Here is a 19,994-nt window from a genome sequence, read left to right as displayed (position 1 = left end):
CTCTCATCCGTACGTGACTACTAGAAAAACCGTAGTTTTGACTATATGGACTTTCGTCAGTAAAGTGATGTCTCTGCTTTTTAACACACTGTCTAGGTTGTCAGCTTTTCTTCCAAGGAGCAAGCATCTTTTAATTTTGTGGCTGCAGTCACTGTCTGCAGTGATTTTGGAGCCCAAGAAGATAAAATCTGTCACTGTTTCCCCCTTTTCCCCATCTATTTACCATGAAGTGATGGGGCCAGATACCATGATCTTAGTTTTTTAATATTGAGTTTTATGCCAACTTTTTCATTCTCCTCTTTCACCCTCATCAAATATATACATGTATAATGAAATCTAACTAAAATTTAATCTGGTGGAGCATCAACTTTATTATAAAGATGAGAGGGTATATGATCACTTTAATTCCTATAGCCATTTTTTTTTTCCCCACAAGGGCAATCAAGAGTCAGTTACTTAAACTGGTGTGTCAAATCCTAAATGCCCATAACAGCCAAGAAAACGGCTTAGCAATCCCCCATCAAGCTCTGATTTTTCTTCCAGACAGCTAGAATCAACAGTGACACCCTCCCCTGAAAACTTAAAAAACTTACTTGTGTCCAGAACGCGGATGCCGATGGGGGCCGACTCCTCCTCGGTCAGCCGGTACCATTCCTTTTGAGGGCTGGGCAGCCACTCCTCCACACGGCAGGAGTAGTTACCCGTGTCCTGGGGGCTGGCCTGCAGCACGGTGAGCCGGTAGAGGAGCGGGGAGAGCATCTGAAAGCGGAGCCTGCCCTCCCAGGGGCTACCCTCTGGGCCAAAGACAGCATCTGCACCCACGCTCAGCAGGGCTGTCCGCTCTGTGGGGTCCTCGTCCTCCTCTTCATCCACCTCCACTTCCTCCTCCTCTTCCTCCTCCCCATCTTCTGGGCCAGGGCTACCCCTCTTTCCTCCAGCTTTAGTCCTCAGGGAGTACCAGGCCACGGCGAAGCGGGAGTCCTGGCTGGAGCGAGACACGATGCTACAGTCCAGCTGGAAAGCTGCCTTCTCGAACACCGTGGCATTCGGGACCACTGTGTCCACTTGCAGGGCAGCATCTGGGGGAGACGAGGCTGTTTTAGTTTCTGCTCAAAACAACTAAATGTCCACCATTAAATATGTTTTAGGAATACAGTAACATACAAGAGAGTTCCATGCCTCTATTGAAAGGAATGAGGGGGCATCGTGTACAGAGAGGAGGAAGGAAATTCAAGAAAAACTGTTAGAGTACGGCACGCTGTGTACTCCACACATCACTCTGCAGAAGAAAATGTGTGTGTGTGCTCAGATGCTCAGTTATGTCTGACTCTTTGTGACCCCATGGACTGTAGCCTGCCAGGCTCCTCTGTCCATGGGATTTCCCAAGCACGAATACTGCAGTGAGTTGCTGATTCCTACTCCAGGGGATCTTCTTGACCTAGGGATCATACCCGCATTCTCTTGAATCTCCTTCACTGGCAGGTAGGTTTCTTTACCACTAGCACCACCTGGGAAGCCCCACGGAAGAAAATAGAAAATACATTTTATTCCATTTGATTGGAATATCTGTGGAAGAATTCACAAGGAGCTGGTAACATGGATGCTTATAGGAATCCAGAGGGAGAGGGGCAGATTTTTCACTGTGACCCCTTGTAGTGGTTGAATAGATTTCTGCCCAGAGTCATGTCCACCTAGACTCTCTGAATTTCCTTAATTGGAAATAGAATCTTTGCAGACATACTTTAGTTAAGATGTGCTCATAACTGATTTGGGGCAGGCCTACATATCAGGAGAGAAGAGGGCACACAGAGACACATGGAGAAGGATATAGAAAGGCAGAGACAGATTGGAATGATGTAGCCACAAGCCAGGGAACATGGGGCCATGAGAAGCTGAAAGAGACAAGGAAGGACTCTTCCCTAGGAACTTCAGGGGAGCAGAGCCCTGATAACACTTTGATTTCACCCTTCCAGCCTCCACAACTATGACAGAACAGATTTCTGTTGTTTGAAGCTACGAAGTTTGTGCTAATCTGTTATGATGGCCCTTGGAAATGAATTCACCCCCTTAGCAGCTTTTGAATTTAAACTGTGTGCATGTTGGTTGTTGGCTACAACACAGGAAACCCAAGGAGATAAACATTCTCCAAGGAACGAAGCCAAGCAACAGACAATAAACCTGAAAGGGCTCCTTACCCCGAGTATGGAATCCCCAGGAGGATAACATGGACAGTGTCCTCTCAATGGACGTAGGAGATGCAGTCCAACCACTAAGAGATAACTGAACAAGTTAAGTCGTATCCCACAGATGCCACCAGACGGCTCTATCTGCTTCTTTTGCAGGTTTGGGCTCTCTAGAGTAGGTTCTGGAGAAGGCAATGGAACCCCACTCCAGTACTCTTGCCTGGAAAATCCCATGGGCGGAGGAGCCTGGTAGGCTGCAGTCCATGGGGTCGCTAAGAGTTGGACACGACTGAGCTGACTTCACTTTCACTTTTCACTTTCATGCATTGGAGAAGGAAATGGCAACCCACTCCAGTGTTCTTGCCTGGAGAATCCCAGGGACAGAGGAGCCTGGTGGGCTGCCGTCTGTGGGGTCATACAGAGTTGGACACAACTGAAGTGACTCAGCAGCAGCAGCAGCAGAGTAGGTTCTAAACGTGTAATTCATTCCCTACCTCCTCCCTTTGGCTCTGTTTATGAAATGCTCATGCAAGATGCCAACGTAGCATCAACAAAAATAGACTGAATCAGATTCTACTTGGATGACGACCAAATAGGAGCCTTTCCCAAGTGCTGCCCTGGGCTTTCAATGAATTGGCTGAATTGGCTTGCAGGTGAACACAAAGCTAGTTACCGCCACTCCCTTGGGGCTCTGCTAAGCCCCTCCACATTCCTCTCTGCACATACGGAATCTCGTGTGCGCCACTGGACACAAAGCTTAGGAACCAGCTATAGGTGATGCACACGGTGCATCAACCCAGCTATCACCAGGGATGCGTGGTGGGGCACGGTGGGGAGAGGGTGATGGTGGTGGCAGGAAACGCTGCAGGGGCCAGAGGGCAGAAAGTGGCAGGACAGGAAATAGGTTTGCAGGCAACTCAAACTGTCTCACTCATCAGCTTATCCCTCCAGGGAACACAGCTGATGTGCCAACAGAGAAAGGCTGTGCTGGCCCGAGTGAGGCATTGGACCCATCATGGCAAGGTGGTAAGGGGCTGTGAACATTCAGTTCCCCAGAAGGGCCTCTTCCATCTAGTCTCCCTTTCTGTCTTCTAGTCTAAGGCTCACAATTTTTCGGAGCCCCTTCAAGGGGCTTCCCTGGTAGCTCAGAAGGTAAAGAATCTACATGCAATGCAGGAGACCCAGGTTTGATCACTCTAGTATTTTGCCTGGAGAATCCATGGACAGAGGAGCCTGGAGGGGACTAACACTCAAATGCCTTGTTTATGTTAATCACTCAACACAAGTTTTTTGAATAAAATTAATTTTCACCTTCCCACAAGCCCAGTCCCCTTAACATGCCTCTTTACCAACTTGGTTTTCTGCATCTGTCCCCTTGTAGAAGAGGCGAAACCATCTCGCTGATCAGCCTTTAACACTCTTTTCCTTACTTTCCCATGTTTAAGCTACAAGAAAAAAGTTTGTCCCTGCCCCTCCCAGAGGTCATGCTGATACTTCCAAGCTGTGACCTAGACCAGTGACTCTGATCTGTGGTCCCTGCTCTGGGGGAGGAATGTGGTTTCCCCTCTCCCCTGGTGAACCAAACACAACTACTAATCTATTCAGCAATAGTCCCACCCTGAAGAAGCACAAGCCGGAATCAAGATTGCTGGGAGAAATATCAATAACCTCAGATATGCAGATGACACCACCATTATGGCAGAAAGTGAAGAGGAACTAAAAAGCCTCTTGATGAAAGTGAAAAAGGAGAGTGAAAAAGTTGGCTTAAAGCTCCACATTCAGAAAAATAAGATCATGGCATCTGGTCCCATCACTTCATGGGAAATAGATGGGGAAACAGTGGAAACAGTGTCAGACTTTATTTTTTTGGGCTCCAAAATCACTGCAGATGGTGATTGCAGCCATGATATTAAAACACGCTTACTCCTTGGAAGGAGAGTTATGACCAACCTAGATAGCATATTGAAAAGCAGAGACATTACTTTGCCAACAAAAGTCCCTCTAGTCAAGGCTATGGTTTTTCCAGTGGGCATGGATGGATGTGAGAGTTGGACTGTGAAGAAAGCTGAGTGCCAAAGAATTGATGCTTTTGAACTGTGGTGCTGGAGAAGACTCCTGAGAGTCCCTTGGACTGCAAGGAGATCCAACCAGTCCATTCTAAAGGAGATCAGTCCTGGGTATTCTTTGGAAGGACTGATGCTAAAGCTGAAACTCCAATACTTTGGCCACCTCATGTGAAGAGTTGACTCATTGGAAAAGACTCTGGTGCTGGGAGGGATTGGGGGCAGGAGGAGGGGATGACAGAGGATGAGATGGCTGGATGGCATCACCAACTTGATGGACATGAGTCTGGGTGAACTCCGGAAGTTGGTGATGGACAGGGAGGCCTGGCGTGCTGCGATTCATGGGGTCACAAAGAGTCGGACACAACTGAGCAACTGATCTGAACTGAGTTCCTTCAGTTTCCATATTTCATAAGCAATGCAAGGCGATTCTTAACTCAACTCTTAGAGCTCTTTTATTTCCAATCTTCTATATGTTCAACTTATATCAGAAAAAAAAGCTCTGAGGTACATCTACATAAAGAATCTTAGGCAAGCAGTAAAAATGGTGGTCATGAAATGCTTTCAATGACAGGGGGAAAGACTCACAAAAGAATGCTGGGGCCGGGGGGGAAATCACATGAAACAGTAAGATGCTGACTTCATTTAGAGAGAGAGACACACACAGAGGGAATATGAAGATATGTTGTTTACTCGTAAGCTGTGTCTGACTCTTTGCGACCTCATGGTCTGTAGCCCGCCAGGGTCCTCTGTCCATGGAATTCTCCAGGCAAGAATTATTGGAGTGGGTTGCCATTTCTTTCTCCAGAGGATCTTCCCAACCCAGGGATTGAACCTGCATCTTCTGCCTTGGCAGGCAGGTTCCTTACCACTGACCCACCAGGGAAGTCCATGAAGATATACAGACAGTGAGATTACAGACTTTTTTTTTTGGCCACACCATGCGGCAGGATCTCAGTTCTCCCACCAAGTATCGAACCAGCACCCCCTGCAGTAGAAGCTCGGAGACTTAACCACGGGACTGCCAAGAAAGTCCCTACAGATAATTTTTTATTTCAAAACTGTATTTTTCTATTTTCCAAATGCTGTTATTAGTATGATCACCTTATATAATCGGAGAAGGAAGGGAGGCAGGCAGGCAGGCAGCTGGTTGATCCGGGCTACTCAACTGGCTAAACAGGAGGCGGACTCGAGGCTGCAGACTTAGGGGCCACACTATGAGCACACAGCGTGGCAGGAAGGAAACCTGGGCAACCACTCGGTCTGCTCGACACGCTAGCAGCGTGACACTTCTCTTTAGGCTTCAGTTCTCTCCAGAGTAAAACCCACACTCAGGGCCCTGGTGAGGACTGAACATGAACTGCCCCCCTGTGGCTGGGAGGGATGCAGCTGGCTGCCTCCTCCCATGCCGCCTGGGGCCTCATGTGGGGATCTACAAAATGGGTGGGAGGAGGAGGGAGACGGTGTTCAGCTGCTGCATCTACCATTTGTCTTTGGGGAAAGACATGCAGCGCACTCAAGGCAAGGGGGAAAGGGGAAGAAAGCTCATGGGAAATACGTCTCAAAGCAGAGGCAATTCCCTCTCCAGCTTAGGCAAGACAGGAGGACAGAGATAATGTCCTCTTCTATAACAAAGGCTGTATCTGCTCGCTGAAGTGTGTGCCATGATGTGTGGGGCGGGCATAACCGTGAGGCTCCAGGATTCCACCAACAAAAAGAGCTGCTCTACTTAGATGTGAAAGCATTATGAAAGCTTCCCTTGGCGCCAGTGACCACAAACAGAACCCTGGGATGCTGAGAACATAAGACAAAACATTCCTCTGGATACAGGTCCCAGTGCATTTCTGTCCCATGTCCTTCAGGGGCCTGTCCTTAACTGACCTGTGGTCTGATAGGAATGAGTGATGACATGGTGTTTCAGAGGACACAGGAATCCTGCACATCTTTGCTTTAATTATGTGTTTGAATATAGAACAATAATTCTACCCAGTAATTATGCACATTTGGGTACTTTAGAACCAACAATAAAGAAAAGCATGAGGCTGCACAGAATAGTCATTAGCACCAATAAAATTATTAGGAAGTGAGAGTATAAAGGCTACAGCTACTTCATTTTCTATTTAAATCATATGAATCAATTCTTTTCCACTGAAAATCCACAAACTGAATTTTCAGAACCACATGATTATACTGTTTCAAGATTTTTGCCACCTGTCTGAATCTGAATGTACTCTTTGAAAAGAAAATATTCTACTCTATATATGGGCTTCCCTGTGGCTCAGTAAGTAAAGAATCCACTTGCAATGCAGGAGACTGCCTACAATGAGGGTTAGATCCCTGGGTCGGGAAGATCCCCTGGAAAAGAAAATGGCAACCCACTCCAGTATTCTTGCCTGGAAAATCCCATGGACAGAGGTCCATGGGGTCCCAAGAGTCAGACACGACTGAAGCAGTTGAGCACTGCTCTGTATAACAGGCTCTAGATTCATCCACTTCACCAGAACTGACTCAAATGAAGTAAGTCAGAAAGAGAAAAACAAGTGTTATATATTAACACATATCTATGGAATCTAGAAAAATGGTATTGATGAACCTATTTGCAGAGCAGAAATAGAGATGGCAACCTAGAGAACAGACTCTGGACACAACGGGGAAAGAAGAGGGTGGGATGAATTGAGAGAGTAACATTGAACAGACATTACCACATGTAAAACAGGTAAGCTAATGGGAAATTGCTATATAACACCAGGAGCTCAAGCCAGTGCTCTGTGACAACCTGGAGGGGAGGGATGGGTGACGGATAAGAGGGAGGTTCAAGAGGGAGGGGACACAGGTACACCTATGGCTGATCCACACTGTTGTATGGCAGAAGCCAACACAATAATGTAAAGCAACTATCCTCCAATTAAAAATAAATTTTAAAAAATATTCCAGGCTCTGGAATAAGTGACAAATGTTATTCTAGTTAAGAAATGGAATCACCTTAGGCCAAAGCCAGATGTGCAGTTTTTCACTCACTAGGGGGAAAAAAGATCTCAGACACTTGTGAGTGCACGTGTAAAACGTAAATGCTCATACATTTAACTGCAAGTAACTAATTAATTGTATTAATTTAATTAACAATGGGTTCATTTTGAAATTAATGTTATGCAACGCATAAACTATCACAGAGAGGAACCACCAAAGGGAGGGGAGGCCTGGGGAGGTTAACTCTCACCTGGTCGAGTGACGCGAACAGCCATCTGGCCAGCAGTGTCCTCAGCCTGTTTGTACCACATGCCACTGGGGCTGGGCAGCCACTCCTCCACACGGCAGCTGTAGGTGCCGCTGTCCTGCACAGCCACGTTCTGGATGAAGAGCCGGTACACGCCCGGGGAAGGGCTCTCCAAGTGCAGCCGGCCCTTCAGGTTGTTCTTGGCTGCCTGCTCTCCGTAGTGGAAGGTGGCATCGCGACTCAGGCGGGCCACAGTCTCCCGCTCTGGCTGGTTGGGCTTCCACACAAACCATTCCACCAGCAGCTGTGAGGCTGCGCTCGTGCGGTTCAGGACCACGCACTCCAGCTGCACCTGCCGCGTCTCCAGAACCGACAGGTTGCCCTGCTCTTGGCTGAGCTTCAGGCGGCTATCTGCATAAGTGAGGAAAGAGAAGTTGCCAAACAGAAAACAACGAGCCACTTGCACGCAGCCTTTCCCAGTGGACGTGAGTGCATGCCTTCCGAAGACAGGACAGCAGCAGGCTCACACGTGCACCCTGAACACTCTTGAGTTCTTGATCATGGGTCTGAGTTCCTGAGTTTCAAGGAATTTGGTGTTACAGTAGCAGCTGCCCCCAAATTTATAAACCTCATAGATTCAGATGCTTAGGAGAGGACAAGCATGCACGGTAGATGACTCCACGTCCAAGTGACAGCAGAGCATGAGGAGCGTGGACAACTGGAGGGGGTGGCAGGGCAGAGATGGAAAGGGCATGGTGAGAACCCTGCTAGAAGTAACAGCAAATTTTTAAAACTGACCACATTATGGCTAGAATATGCTGAGCCATCAACCTCAGAAGAACAGCAGGGGAAGGCCAATTTAATATGTACACCAGTTGGTCCTAAGAATTGCAGTTCTTACTTTCTCTACCAAAAAAAACACAACAAAAAGACCATAAGGGTTTCCTCTCAAGATGGGAGCAGAACTGATCTAACATCAGTAAAGAAAAGACTGATACGGATGGCTGTTTGAAACCTCAGCCAATCAGATTGTTCTCCGGAGAAAAAGGTCATTAAACATGGTACGCTTTGATGGCATCCTTGCAATTTCAAAAGGGCCCAAAAAGCCTCTCTGGACTAGAGGGGTTAAAAAGCTATGAAACTGTAAATGCACAGAAGCCCCTGGAAAGAACACCTCCTGAGTCAGGGAGGGGGAAGAACTTTCACTTTTCACTTTTCCACTTCAACACTGTCACAATATTTTATAAGGCACATTTATTCCACTTTTGTAATAAAAGTTCAAAAAATTTTTAAAAACAACTGACATTTATATATTTTTTTGAAATTATATTTTAAATAACCAATCTCTGAAAATATATACATACTCTTGTTGTCTCGGGGTGGAAAGATTATTTTCTCCTTTGTGCTTTTTTAGTATTTTCCAAAAGTTCTATGAGTGTATGCTTTCTTATTAAGGGGGGTAGGGGGTACTGGAAGAAGTAGGGGAGGGGAAAAAAAGAAAAACATACAAACTAAAAATCTCAACTGGGGACTTCCCTGGTGGCCCAGTGGTAAAGATTTCACCTTCCAATGCAGGGGGTGCGGGTTCAACCCCTGCTTGGGGAGCTAAGATTCCACATGCCTCATGACCGAACAGCAAGAATGCAAACAACAAAAAACAATACTATAACAAATTCAATAAAGACTTTAACAATGGCCCACGTCAAAAAAAATTTTTTTAATCCAACTGAAAAAGGGGAATGTGTTGTTTTAATCTATGTCCTGTGAGTTTTCTGTTTATAGTGTTAATATTCCCCACAAACAGAGATTTCACTAGCTGTGTTTTGACAAGGATCCTTACAGCCCTTGTGCCCCAGTTAGCTTGCTGCTGAGAGTCTGTAATCCCCAACAGGGAAATTCCCTTGATAAATTTAGGCTGTACCAAGAACTTCTCAGTTTCAGCACAAATGAGAAAAGGGAAAGGCGGAATGATGACTAAGAGGAAACACATGGGGGGGAGGGGTGAACATGACCTCCCAGTGGGGAAAATGGTCAGAACTGAAAACAGACACGAAGAACAGAAACCCAGGAGAACATCTGCAGGCCTAATGGCAAGCTTCAGTTCTCAAAAGCCCCAGGGACTGGCCTGAAGGCAGGGCATAGGTCACTGGAAATACCAACAGGAATCGTTTAGACTGGAGCTTCCTGTTTTATGCCTCAGAAGCAGTGGACCATGAGGTAGATGAGAATCCCAGGATCGGGGTGGCCTGACAAATACAGTATCCTGAGGAAACGAGGGGACCGGCCCCGTGGCATTCAGCCTGGGCCAGGCCACATATGGACTTCTGCATCTGCTTCCAGAACAAACTTTTATGGAGGTCTCCTGGGAGACAAGCCGTGAGAATAGCATGGTGAGGAAAACAGGACCCGTGCTCACTCATGGGGCTTCCCGCCTACTGACTCTGAATATATAAATAGTAAACAAGTAACACATAATAACTGATGATAAACGAATGTCCACAGGTATAAATATGAACAGGCAGTTCATAATGACTTATATACAAAGAGCTGTTTCAGGTCGTGACGTGCTCTGAAGAGGCTGGAGAAAGGAGACATGGAGAGATCGTTGTAGTTCAGTCGTAAGTCGGGCCTGACTCTGCGATCCCGTGCACTGCAGCACATCAGGATTCCCTGTCCTTCACTGTCTCGTGTTTCATGTGCAAACATGAGTTTGAGCAAACTCATGTCCATTGTGTCAACGATGCCATCCAACCATCTCATCCTTTGTCGTCCCCTTCTCCCCCTGCCCTCAAACTTTCCCAGCATCAGGGTCTTTTCCAGTGAGTGATTAGGGTGTCATTTCAGTTAAAATGAGCTAGGAATGCCTGAGGAAGAATGCGATAGATGGACATCTATGGTTAACATGTTCTAGGGTGAGAGAATAACAAGCACAAAGGCCCTAGGGTATCAGGGAAAGCAACCATTCATTCCTTATTCAACCAATATTTACTAAGGGTGTCATGCCAGTGGCTGGAGATCCAAAGGCACAGCACCTGTCCTCTAAGTGTTTACAGTATAGTGGAGAAGAAATGAAAACAATTATTATACTATGCATTTTCTATGGAACCCCTGGTGACATAGGAGAAACCAGGGAAGGCTTCCTGGAAGAGGTGCTGAGTGAAGTCTTAGGAATGGGGTAAAGACAGGGAGAAGCGACAGGGGAGGTGCACTCCAGGAGAGAGCAGCATAAACAAAGGCATAGGGTGGCAACACAGCATCCCACAGCCCATCGGGAACCACAGATTGTGGTTAACAGTGAACTATAGGGCATGCAGGAATGAGGGATGGAGAGGGAGCTTAAGGCCACATTACGTGAAAAGCACAAAGAACTAGAACTTTTCAACAAGGAGAAGGGGTTCCCTTCACATATTTGAAAGGGTATGACTCAGACTAATCTTGGGTTGTTCTGGGGCAGACCTAACACCTGAGAGGGAAATTACAGGGAAGGGGACTTTCTAAGGACCAGGGCCACCCAGAAGTGGAACTAAGTGGGGCGGAGACAGTCAGCACTCCCTCCCTGGAAGTGTGCCAGCAGAGGTCAGACACGGCTACCAGGGAGCAGAGTATAAACAGGATAAAGGTTACACTTACAGGATCTGAGAGGGGTCAAGGGGTGATTCAATTTGCACAGGAAAGGCTCATTCCTGGGCTGGGATTGGGTGAAAAAGAAGAAGGGGGAAGCAGATGAAGGAAACCAGAAAATCCCTTCCAGGCAGGAATCCTGGGTATGGAGCTGGCACCAGCCTGAGATCCGGGAGCACCAGGGACCCTGCCTTGCTGCACCTTGTGACCCCCATCTGTCGCTTGGGCTTTTCCCTGTTGAAGATGCTGTCTACAATAGCAGAGTCAAGAACACGTCTCTGAGTTTGCCATCAGTACCGGGACCCAGGAGGTAAAGCGGGCGGGCCCGTAGTGCGCTAGGATGACACTCTGCCACACTCACATCCAACATGAGCCCCGTAGAGCCTGCCGCCCCCAGGCAGTCTCTCTGCCCTCAGCCCACTGCCCGGGCTGCACCCCTGCTCTTACCTGGCCGCTTCACAGTGACCTCTGTGCGCCCTGAAACCTCCTCTGCCAGCTTGTACCAGGCATAGTTGGGGCTCAGCAGCCACTCTTCCACATGGCAGTAGTAGCTGCCGCTGTCGCTGACCTCGGCTCTCTGGACAGTGAGGCTGAACAGACCCCCGGACATGTGCCTCTCAAACTGCAGCCTGGCTCTCAGGCCCTCCTCCTCGGCATAGGTGCCATACTCAAAGGCGGAGTTGTGGGTGGTTTTGAGGATGAGCTTGCCGTCGGCGTCCGAGGGCTTGTGAACATACCAGAGCACAGCGAAGTGGGAGTTCTGGCTGGTCTGGGACTTGACTGAGCAGTTCAGCTGGATGGGCCTGTTTTCCACCAGGGTGAGGGTCCGCTTTGATTTGCTCACCTGCAAATTGGTCACTGCAAAGCAAAAGGGGGCGCTTTAGCAGAATCACCGCATACTCCTGGAAATGTGGCCTGTCCCAGGTCCTGCCTCTAGGTTCCCCGTCTAGCAGAGTTCCTAGAGGACCCAACACTGATGGGCTTCCCTCAAAGCATGGCTCAGCAAAAGGACAGCAGCACGGACCCCATCTCATCCCAAACAGCCTCTGCCTTCCTCTGCCTTGCCTCGCCCCCAGCTCAGGTCCTCACTGTCTCTCCTGGCTGCTAACTCCATCACAGAGCCTCCAGGGAGATTCGGCAAACACACACACCTGCCCATAGCATTTTCCTGCTGAAGAAGTTTAACAGCTTCCAACCGTTCATATTATTTAGAGTATGCCTGCTCCATGTCCCTCATGAGGCTAAAGGTAGGGGTGCTCTGAAGAATAAGATGGTCCTGCGTGGGGATGGTCTCATCAGTGCACCCTGAGATTTGGGCTTCAGAGAGCACTCACTCACTCACTGTTTTCTGGGATACGTGAGTGAATGAGTGGGTGAGTGGATGAATGAATGAGAGTGAGCTGGAGAAATATGGTAGCAGTTGGTGGGAGGATGCTGGGGTGCTCTTCCTGGGGGAGGGGGAAGGAGAAGGTGGAGAAGAAAATGATGAACAATGGGACAGAACAGAGCCAACTCCAGCCTCCCCTTCCCCTCTCTCCTGATCTACCCTACCTAATTAATTACCATGCTCTCCTTTAAAGTGGCAAGAAGCCACGGTCTAATGAAATATATCTTACGAAGGTAATTGGAGATCTCACCCACTTCATCATTATTATACTTGGCTCTGCTTCCCCTACTCACCATCCTCCCCTTACTGAAAAAGTGGGGGGAAAAAATCACAATTTCGAGTTTCCCTTAGGAAGCTAAAAGTAAAAGCATCATTTTATCCTCACCCTTCTCTTTATACTTTGTGTGTTGAGGACCAAATCAGCTAAGAAAGAAACTCAGGACAAGGCACAGACCCTGATAGGGAGAGCAAGCTGGGCTTCCTCCAATGAGTCTGCCCAGAGGGAAGGCCAGGGCAGGTTGGCCTGGGCCTGTCTCCAGCATCCCTGCCGATCAGTCTCTTGATCCAGAAACAGGACTGAGTCCACTGGTCATGCCTGGGTCTCTTCTGTCAGCTCCAGCTGGCTGGTTCTCTTAGAGCTGAGAGTGGAAAGGTAGGATCAAGGTCCAAGTCCCATGCCCCAAGGCAACTGAAACTTTTGAAAGCTCCAGACTGTCACCTGGACACCCAGATAAGCCACAGACAAAGGTTCTGAGTGACTGAAAGGATTCAGCAAGCTAAGTACAGCAGAGACCATACACAATACCATGACTACAAAAGCAACTCTCAGGCTGTGTCTTCCGGTGCTAAATCAGGTGACAGTCTTCACAAAGCTGAATTCACATACCTACAGACCTTCTCCAGGCATCAACACACATGGTTGAAATAACCTGGGAGAAATCCCCTGGGCCACGACCCCACCCTTCTGGTTTCATCTTTTTTGGGCAACAAGCCCACTCTCCTGCCTTCCTTCTTCAAACGCACAAAGTCCTCCAGGGCGCTGGAATCCAGGGCAGGCTTCACCAACAAGCACCCAAGCTCTGGAAACTAGATTCACGTTAGCCTGCCAGTCGACTTTTCAGATCCGATCCCTCTAATACTTGAAACAACCAGCTCCCTTTTCATTCCTTTCCAACCCGATTCACTGCATGCAAATGATATCTATATCAGAGCAAATGACACCACCTGAATTATCTGGTGCTTGGCCAAAAAAACTGGGTTGTTCAGTGTAGAACAGAAAGAGATTTAAAATGTATTATTAATTGGGGCCAAATTATTTTTGCAACTGTTACTAAGGAAACCTCCATTGCTATAGTAACTGCATATGTTAAACTGTATTCCTATGACTAAACTTCAACTAGTCACATGGTCTGAGAACAAGAATCCAAGGAACAGAAATGTTTCAAAGCATTTCTGTTTTTTTTTTCTCCTTTCCACGTCAAAATATTGTGAAGTGTCGAAAAGCTTGAAAGAGAGGCATTTTTGAAATCTGGCGCATGTTTGACAGGTGGGCAAGGGGTCAGCTCTGTGTCTACGTTCTGAATTTCCTCTCGCGTCTCAAGGACAGGAAGGACCTTTCCTGAAGCCCAGGGGAGATGGCAGCCTGCACCAGTAATTAGGAAACACTCTCGCATCCTACTGGCACTGCCCTGGGCGATGTGTGGCCAGCCGGCACCACCTTCCTCCATGGAGGTGGGGAGAGCCCAGCCCCCTTAAGAATCGGAGGCATTTTCATCTGCAAGGTGAGAACCATTACAGCATTCACCTCTGAGGAATGTTGTGCAGATTAAAAAGCAATATTCTACAGAAAGAAATTAGCACAGAGCCTGGTATAGAATAAACATGCAGGATGTTTTCACCATTCCCCTTTCTTTTTGGTGTCTGGGCTCAATCCCACATTCAAAGCTCCCTACTAAGTCAAGAAATGCCAATCATAAGTTGCACACTTTCTACGGAAAGTACTGTCTGTGGACTGGCAGCATCCGTGTCGCCTGGGAGCTTGTTAGAAATGCAGATGCACAGGGCCCACCTCGGGCCTCCAGAACCAGACTCTGTCTTTTTTTAAACAAGATCCCCAGGTGGTTTCCAATGCACCTGAAAGCCTGAAAAACCTTTCAGCTGCGTGAGTGAATGGAATGGAATTAGGCAGTAAACACAAAGGTGAAAGAAAAGACGCTGAGGACTTGGTTAATCCCCAACCATGAGTCAGCAGGAGGAAAAGGTAGGAAGATGGGTGAGAGGCTGCAGGCCAGATCCTTCCCACACCCCACACGCCTGCACAGATACCAGGCACTTCCCAGCTCCCAGAGCTGGACTGTACCCTGTTGGAGAGAAAGGCTCTTTCTGTACCTGGAAAGTCTCCATCTGAGGCCTCCGATCACCTGTGGACCTGCAACATCAGCATCACGTGGGGTGAAGACACTGACTTACAAACCCTGTGCCCGGGGCCCAGCGACCTGCGGTTTCAGGAGCCCTCCAGGTGATTCTGATGCACCAAATTTGAGAAATCACAGGTGTGGCACCGAGGTGGCTGCAGGGAACTCTGGAGATAGCAGTTTCTGCGCAGTGGTGTGAGCAGTAGCCAGAGGGTAGCAAACAGGCAGTGAGGAGCAGAAGGAGAGAGGGATGGCTCTGTCTTTGTTAGAGATCTGTGACAGTCATCAGTCATGTTAGGACTACAGGGGGCAGTAGCTGGACAGCAGGGATTTTTCAAATTGAGGGACGTAAGTCAGCCAGGAGACTGGGAGAGAGTGAAGAAGGGCTGCAGGAGAAGTGTGTGTGTGTGTTGTGTGTGTGCGCATGCATGTGCAAATCCCATCCATCTTCAAAAAAGGAGGGGAACTTCCCTGGTGGTGCAGTAGATAAGAATCTGCCTGCCAATGCAGGGGACACGGGTTCAGTCCCTCGTCTGGGAGGATTCCACATGCCTCGGAGTAACTAGGCCCCCTGTGCCACAATTACTGAGCCAGAAGCCTGCAACCACTGAAGGCCATGCACCTAGAGCCTGTGCTCTGCAACAAAAGCCACCAGAATGAGAAGCCTGCCCACCAAACTTGAAGAAGCCCTCACAAAGCAACGGATCCAGCTCAGAGAAAAATAAGTAAATTAAAACAAAACACTAAGGCTAGTGACTTCTGCAACCCACTTCCCCCAACCCCCAAAAACAGAAAGGAGGGGGCAAAGGCACCTGCCAGTCAGCAGTTACCACACCTGAGAGTCCCTACAGCCTTACCACCACCTTAGCCCCCCTCCCTTCCCTCCTCGTGCTCATACCCTAGCTGAGCCCCTGGCTTCTTCTCCGACCTTATACGCCAGCCTCAGTCTCACCAGGGAGAGCCTCCTAGGCTGCAGACAGGACCTCGCTGCTCCCAGCTTAGGACCTACCTGTGGCTCCCCACATAACAGTTCTCAACAGGACAGCAATGTTCTCAGGGACACCAGGGAAATTGAGGCGGGTGGGGGCGGCGGGGGGCTACAGAATATGAGATGGACTAAAGCCAGTAGATTCTGTAAACCAACCTGGGTTGACTCTGTGTAACAGGTCTCTGCCTCGTGTCCCGTGTGACTTTCAAATGACATTCATCGAAGTGAAAACTCTGTGCCTAGTACCTAGCACTTTTCATTTTGCTATCAACACAATACTTTTTGTTTTTTCCATAGCTTTAACATATGCTAGGCAAATCAATGGCACCCCACTCCAGTACTCTTGCCTGGCAAATCCCATGGACGGAGGAGCCTGGTAGGCTGCAGTCCATGGGGTTGCTGAGCGACTTCACTTTCACTTTTCACTTTCATGCATTGGAGAAGGAAATGGCAACCCACTCCAGTGTTCTTGCCTGGAGAATCCCCAGGAACAGGGGAGCCTGGTGGGCTTCCGTCTATGGCGTCGCACAGAGCAGGACACGACTGAAGCAACTTAGCAGCAGCAGCAGCAGGCAAATCAAGGGAGGGGTTTCCTTTGCCTTGTTCAGCATTATCTCATGAGTTGCTCAGGATCTTGGAAACCTGTCCAGACAGCAGTGCTGCTCAGAGGTGGTACCACTGACACAACCAGACAGAGCGATGGGGTGGGTAGCAGGGCCTCTGCCTGGCAGCAGCATGAACTGGGGACCGATCGTCCCACAGTAGCCGCCCCCGAGCACTGACATGTTAGAATTTATTGCTTTATTACAAACTACTTCTAAAAAAATTTCTCCATTCTGCCACCATAAGGGCATTGTAACATCACTGACTCAATGGACATGAGTTTGGCCAAACTCCGGGAGATGGTGAAGGACAGACAGGGAAGCCTGAAGTGCTGCAGTCCATGGGGTAGCAAACAGTCGGACACGACTGAGCGACTGAACAACAATGAGCAACAGCAGCAACAATTCTTAAAGATTATATGAATTTTGTTTTAGAGTAGGAAAGGGACTACTACAAACTTATTAAAAAAAGGGGAACATAATGAGTGTGGTCCCAAGTCTTATCTGCCCGGTTCAGAATATTCTTACTTCGCACAATTATGCAATCCTTTCTATGTGCTAAGCACTGCTCTAAGCCTTTTATAAATATTAACTATCTGGTCCTCACCAGACCTGTGCAATAAATATTATCATCCCCAGTTCTATAAAGATACTTGCTCAAAGTCACACTTCTGATAAGTGGTAGAGCCAAGATTCAAACCCAGGCTGTCTGCTCTGTCCATGCTTCTAACCTTCATGAACTCTGACGCTCCATGCTGTCTTGTATTAGTGGGGCTCCCCTGGCGCCTGCCAACCCAATCTCTCCCAACCCTAGACTCAGTCACAAGCACACTGCTGCCTCCCTTGTGATGTTCTTTATTCACAACTCTGAGCCTGAAAGCTGTGCTGCTCCTTCCTGCCACCCACCCCCATGCAAACTGATTCTCTGCTCAACCCTATGGCCTACCCCCTGAACTAGCCTCTGGCCAGCCTGAGAGGCAAGCCCTGTGACACACCCATCACTGCAGCTACAGCACCTAGCACAGCAGCTGGCACACAGCAGGTGCTCAAACGTGCTCGTAGAAGGCACTGGGAGGGAGGGGCGAGGAGAAACCAGCAAAAGTCAGGACGTAGAAACAGCTAATTAGGGTAACCCAGACATGCCCTGTCTGCCTTACCTGTCTGCAGACAGAGCACTGACCCTTGCTCACTGACTCCAAACAGGTGCACCTGGTGTAACCATGACAACAAGGCCCGAGGCACAGGGGGAGGGCCGGGGGCTCCTCCAGGGCTCTTGCTCTCATGCTCACTCCCTCTCTCAACACCCACTGGGCAGAAGCCACAGGCACACGAGATGGAAAGAGAACCTCAGGTCCTCCTGAAAGAAAGGAGGGGCCAACCCCTCTGAAGGACAGGACAGCCTGTCATCTACTAGACTGTGACAGGGAGAGCCACTGTCACAGGCCCCGGACTCACGGAAGTCAAAGAAAAGAGCCCTGAGCTCACCCAACCTGCCAGGTCAGCAATAAGAAATTGGAGAAAACGGATTTGGCAGCATCCAGAGGGTATTAAATATTCATCCCAACTGCCCATCAGCAAAATCCCCGCAGAATATACCCACTGACAAGTCGGCTTTCTACACCAGAGGCTGTCCTCCTAGAAGCTTGTTTATTGCTTTGTCAATTTTAATGCGCAATATTTAATAGCCAGACCAAGATACGGTTGTAAATATTTGGAAAATGAGTGCTGACATTTCCCTTATTGCTTCTGTATTTAGGGATATGTAATTGGAGGGTGTTTGGGATGCTAAAGAAAATCAGAAGGAAGCAAAGCAATGCTTCAAAATTAAAAGGAAAAATAAGTGATTAAGAGCTAAGAATCAAATATGCTGAACTAGCTTAAAAGTCCTGCTTAAATGCCCCTGGTAGTGTCACACTCTGCCTTCAATGGTAGTAAAGGCTAAGCTAAATCAATAAGACAGGAAGGGTGATGGTATTCCTTGAAGATTTCCTTATGGATGTGCGTTCAGAACATGAAGCGTGCATCCAGAATGGTCAATAATTGGATCCACAACATGTTTATCACTAGACTGTGACAGGGAGAGCCACTGTCACAGGCCCTGGACTCACGGAAGGGATTTCAAAGAAACAAAGAGCCGTGGTGTGGCCAGGTCAGTCGGTGGCTCTGACAAGGACTGGTCTAGGGCACAAAGCACACAGTCTTCCTGGGAGCAGATGACACCGGCTGTAGAGGGCTGATACAAGGACCGCCACGAGCAAGCCAACAGCCCCTGAGTTTCTACTGCATGCTGTTCGAACAAGCATACTCAACAAAAGCATCTTCTAAAAGGCCGGGCAGTGGGGCGATGATGTTCCTGTGGAAAACACCAGAGCAGGGTTAAGGATCCATGGTTTGAGAGGCAAGATGTGGAAGAAGAGTAAAAAGAAGAGAAGCCAGCACTGGAATGAGCTCTGGTGTCCCCAAGCCTTAGAGCCATCTGGTGGCAGAAGTGAGACGAAATAGAGGTGTTCAAGGAGGCACAATTTAAACTCCTTCACCATTAGCAAACTGTGTCTGGAGGAACCTCTACAGGGACTTTGTGATTCCAATTTAAGAAAACAAATTTGACAATCTGTTAAAGGGGTTCAGGGATGGTAAACCTAAGAGAGAGGGTGGATTAAATCAAAGTATATGTTACCAAAGAAGATTCCTGAGAGGGGGTGAAAAATACCATAATAAAATAAAATTAAGAGCCTGGACTCTGGAGCCAGACTGCCTGTCTGGATTTGAATCTTGCCTCTGCCCCTTATGGATCGCTGGGTAATTTATTTATCCTCTGTGTCAGTGTCCTCACCTATAAAATGGGTGAACCCAGCACCCCCTCGTGGAACTGCATGGACTAAGAATGAAGAGCGTTATTGTGTATAAAGCATTCAGGGTGGTGATGGGCACGCCAGAAATGCTCAATGGAGATCAGCCGATATCACTACTGCAGTTACTGCTTCCGCCACCGGTGCTGAAATACCTCCACACAGCACTCTACAAAGAGAAACTGCTTCTGTAAATGAGATTAACTGAATGCAGAAAGGATGTGGGGGAGGGGCGGGGGGGGGGCGCGGGGGCTACGCAGCATGTAGGATCAGGAATGCAACCTGTGTCCTCTGCAGTAGAAGCACAGAATTTTAACCACTAGACCACCAGGGAAGTCCAAGAAAGATAATTTCTGATATGGTCTAAAAAAGGCCAAAGTCTCCCTTTCATCCACCCCAACTGCTTTTGAATGAAGTTCATACCTGGATTCCCACCCCTATTTCCCACTGTTTTTGGACTCTGGCAAGTCCTGATCTCTCGGAGCCTCAGATATTCCATTTATAAAATGAGCAAGCAGTACTTTCTTCTCAAGGCTGCAGGAAAGGTGACTGAGGGCCATCTACACCAAGTGTCCAATACATGCTCCGGCACGTGGTCAGCCCTCTGGCATTTCTCCACTTCTACTTTGCCCAAATAAAAGCTCTAGTAACAACCAGGGTGTGTGAGGAAAAG

The 19,994-nt window shown here is 48.2% G+C and overlaps 1 protein-coding gene across 4 annotated transcripts in view; it reads right to left on the bottom strand.

Moving 5' to 3' along the window:
• The window catches only part of IGSF3 (immunoglobulin superfamily member 3), a 130,098-nt gene that overhangs the window by 22,251 nt on the left and 87,853 nt on the right, over positions 1-19,994 (bottom strand). For all 4 annotated transcript variants that reach the window (XM_061409989.1, XM_061410006.1, XM_061409998.1 and 1 more), the window contains 3 exons: positions 11,529-11,939; positions 7,464-7,871; positions 594-1,079 (listed from right to left, as the gene is read on the bottom strand). In XM_061409989.1, coding sequence (XP_061265973.1) covers positions 594-1,079; positions 7,464-7,871; positions 11,529-11,939 — 1,305 coding nt within the window. The remainder of the gene's footprint in view (positions 1-593; positions 1,080-7,463; positions 7,872-11,528; positions 11,940-19,994) is intronic.

This window comes from Bos javanicus, chromosome 3 (genome assembly GCF_032452875.1).
Source record: "Bos javanicus breed banteng chromosome 3, ARS-OSU_banteng_1.0, whole genome shotgun sequence".
In the NCBI taxonomy this organism is placed as follows: domain Eukaryota; kingdom Metazoa; phylum Chordata; class Mammalia; order Artiodactyla; family Bovidae; genus Bos; species Bos javanicus.
Note: the sequence above shows the minus strand (reverse complement) of the source record. Positions and strands in the feature narration are given on the sequence as shown.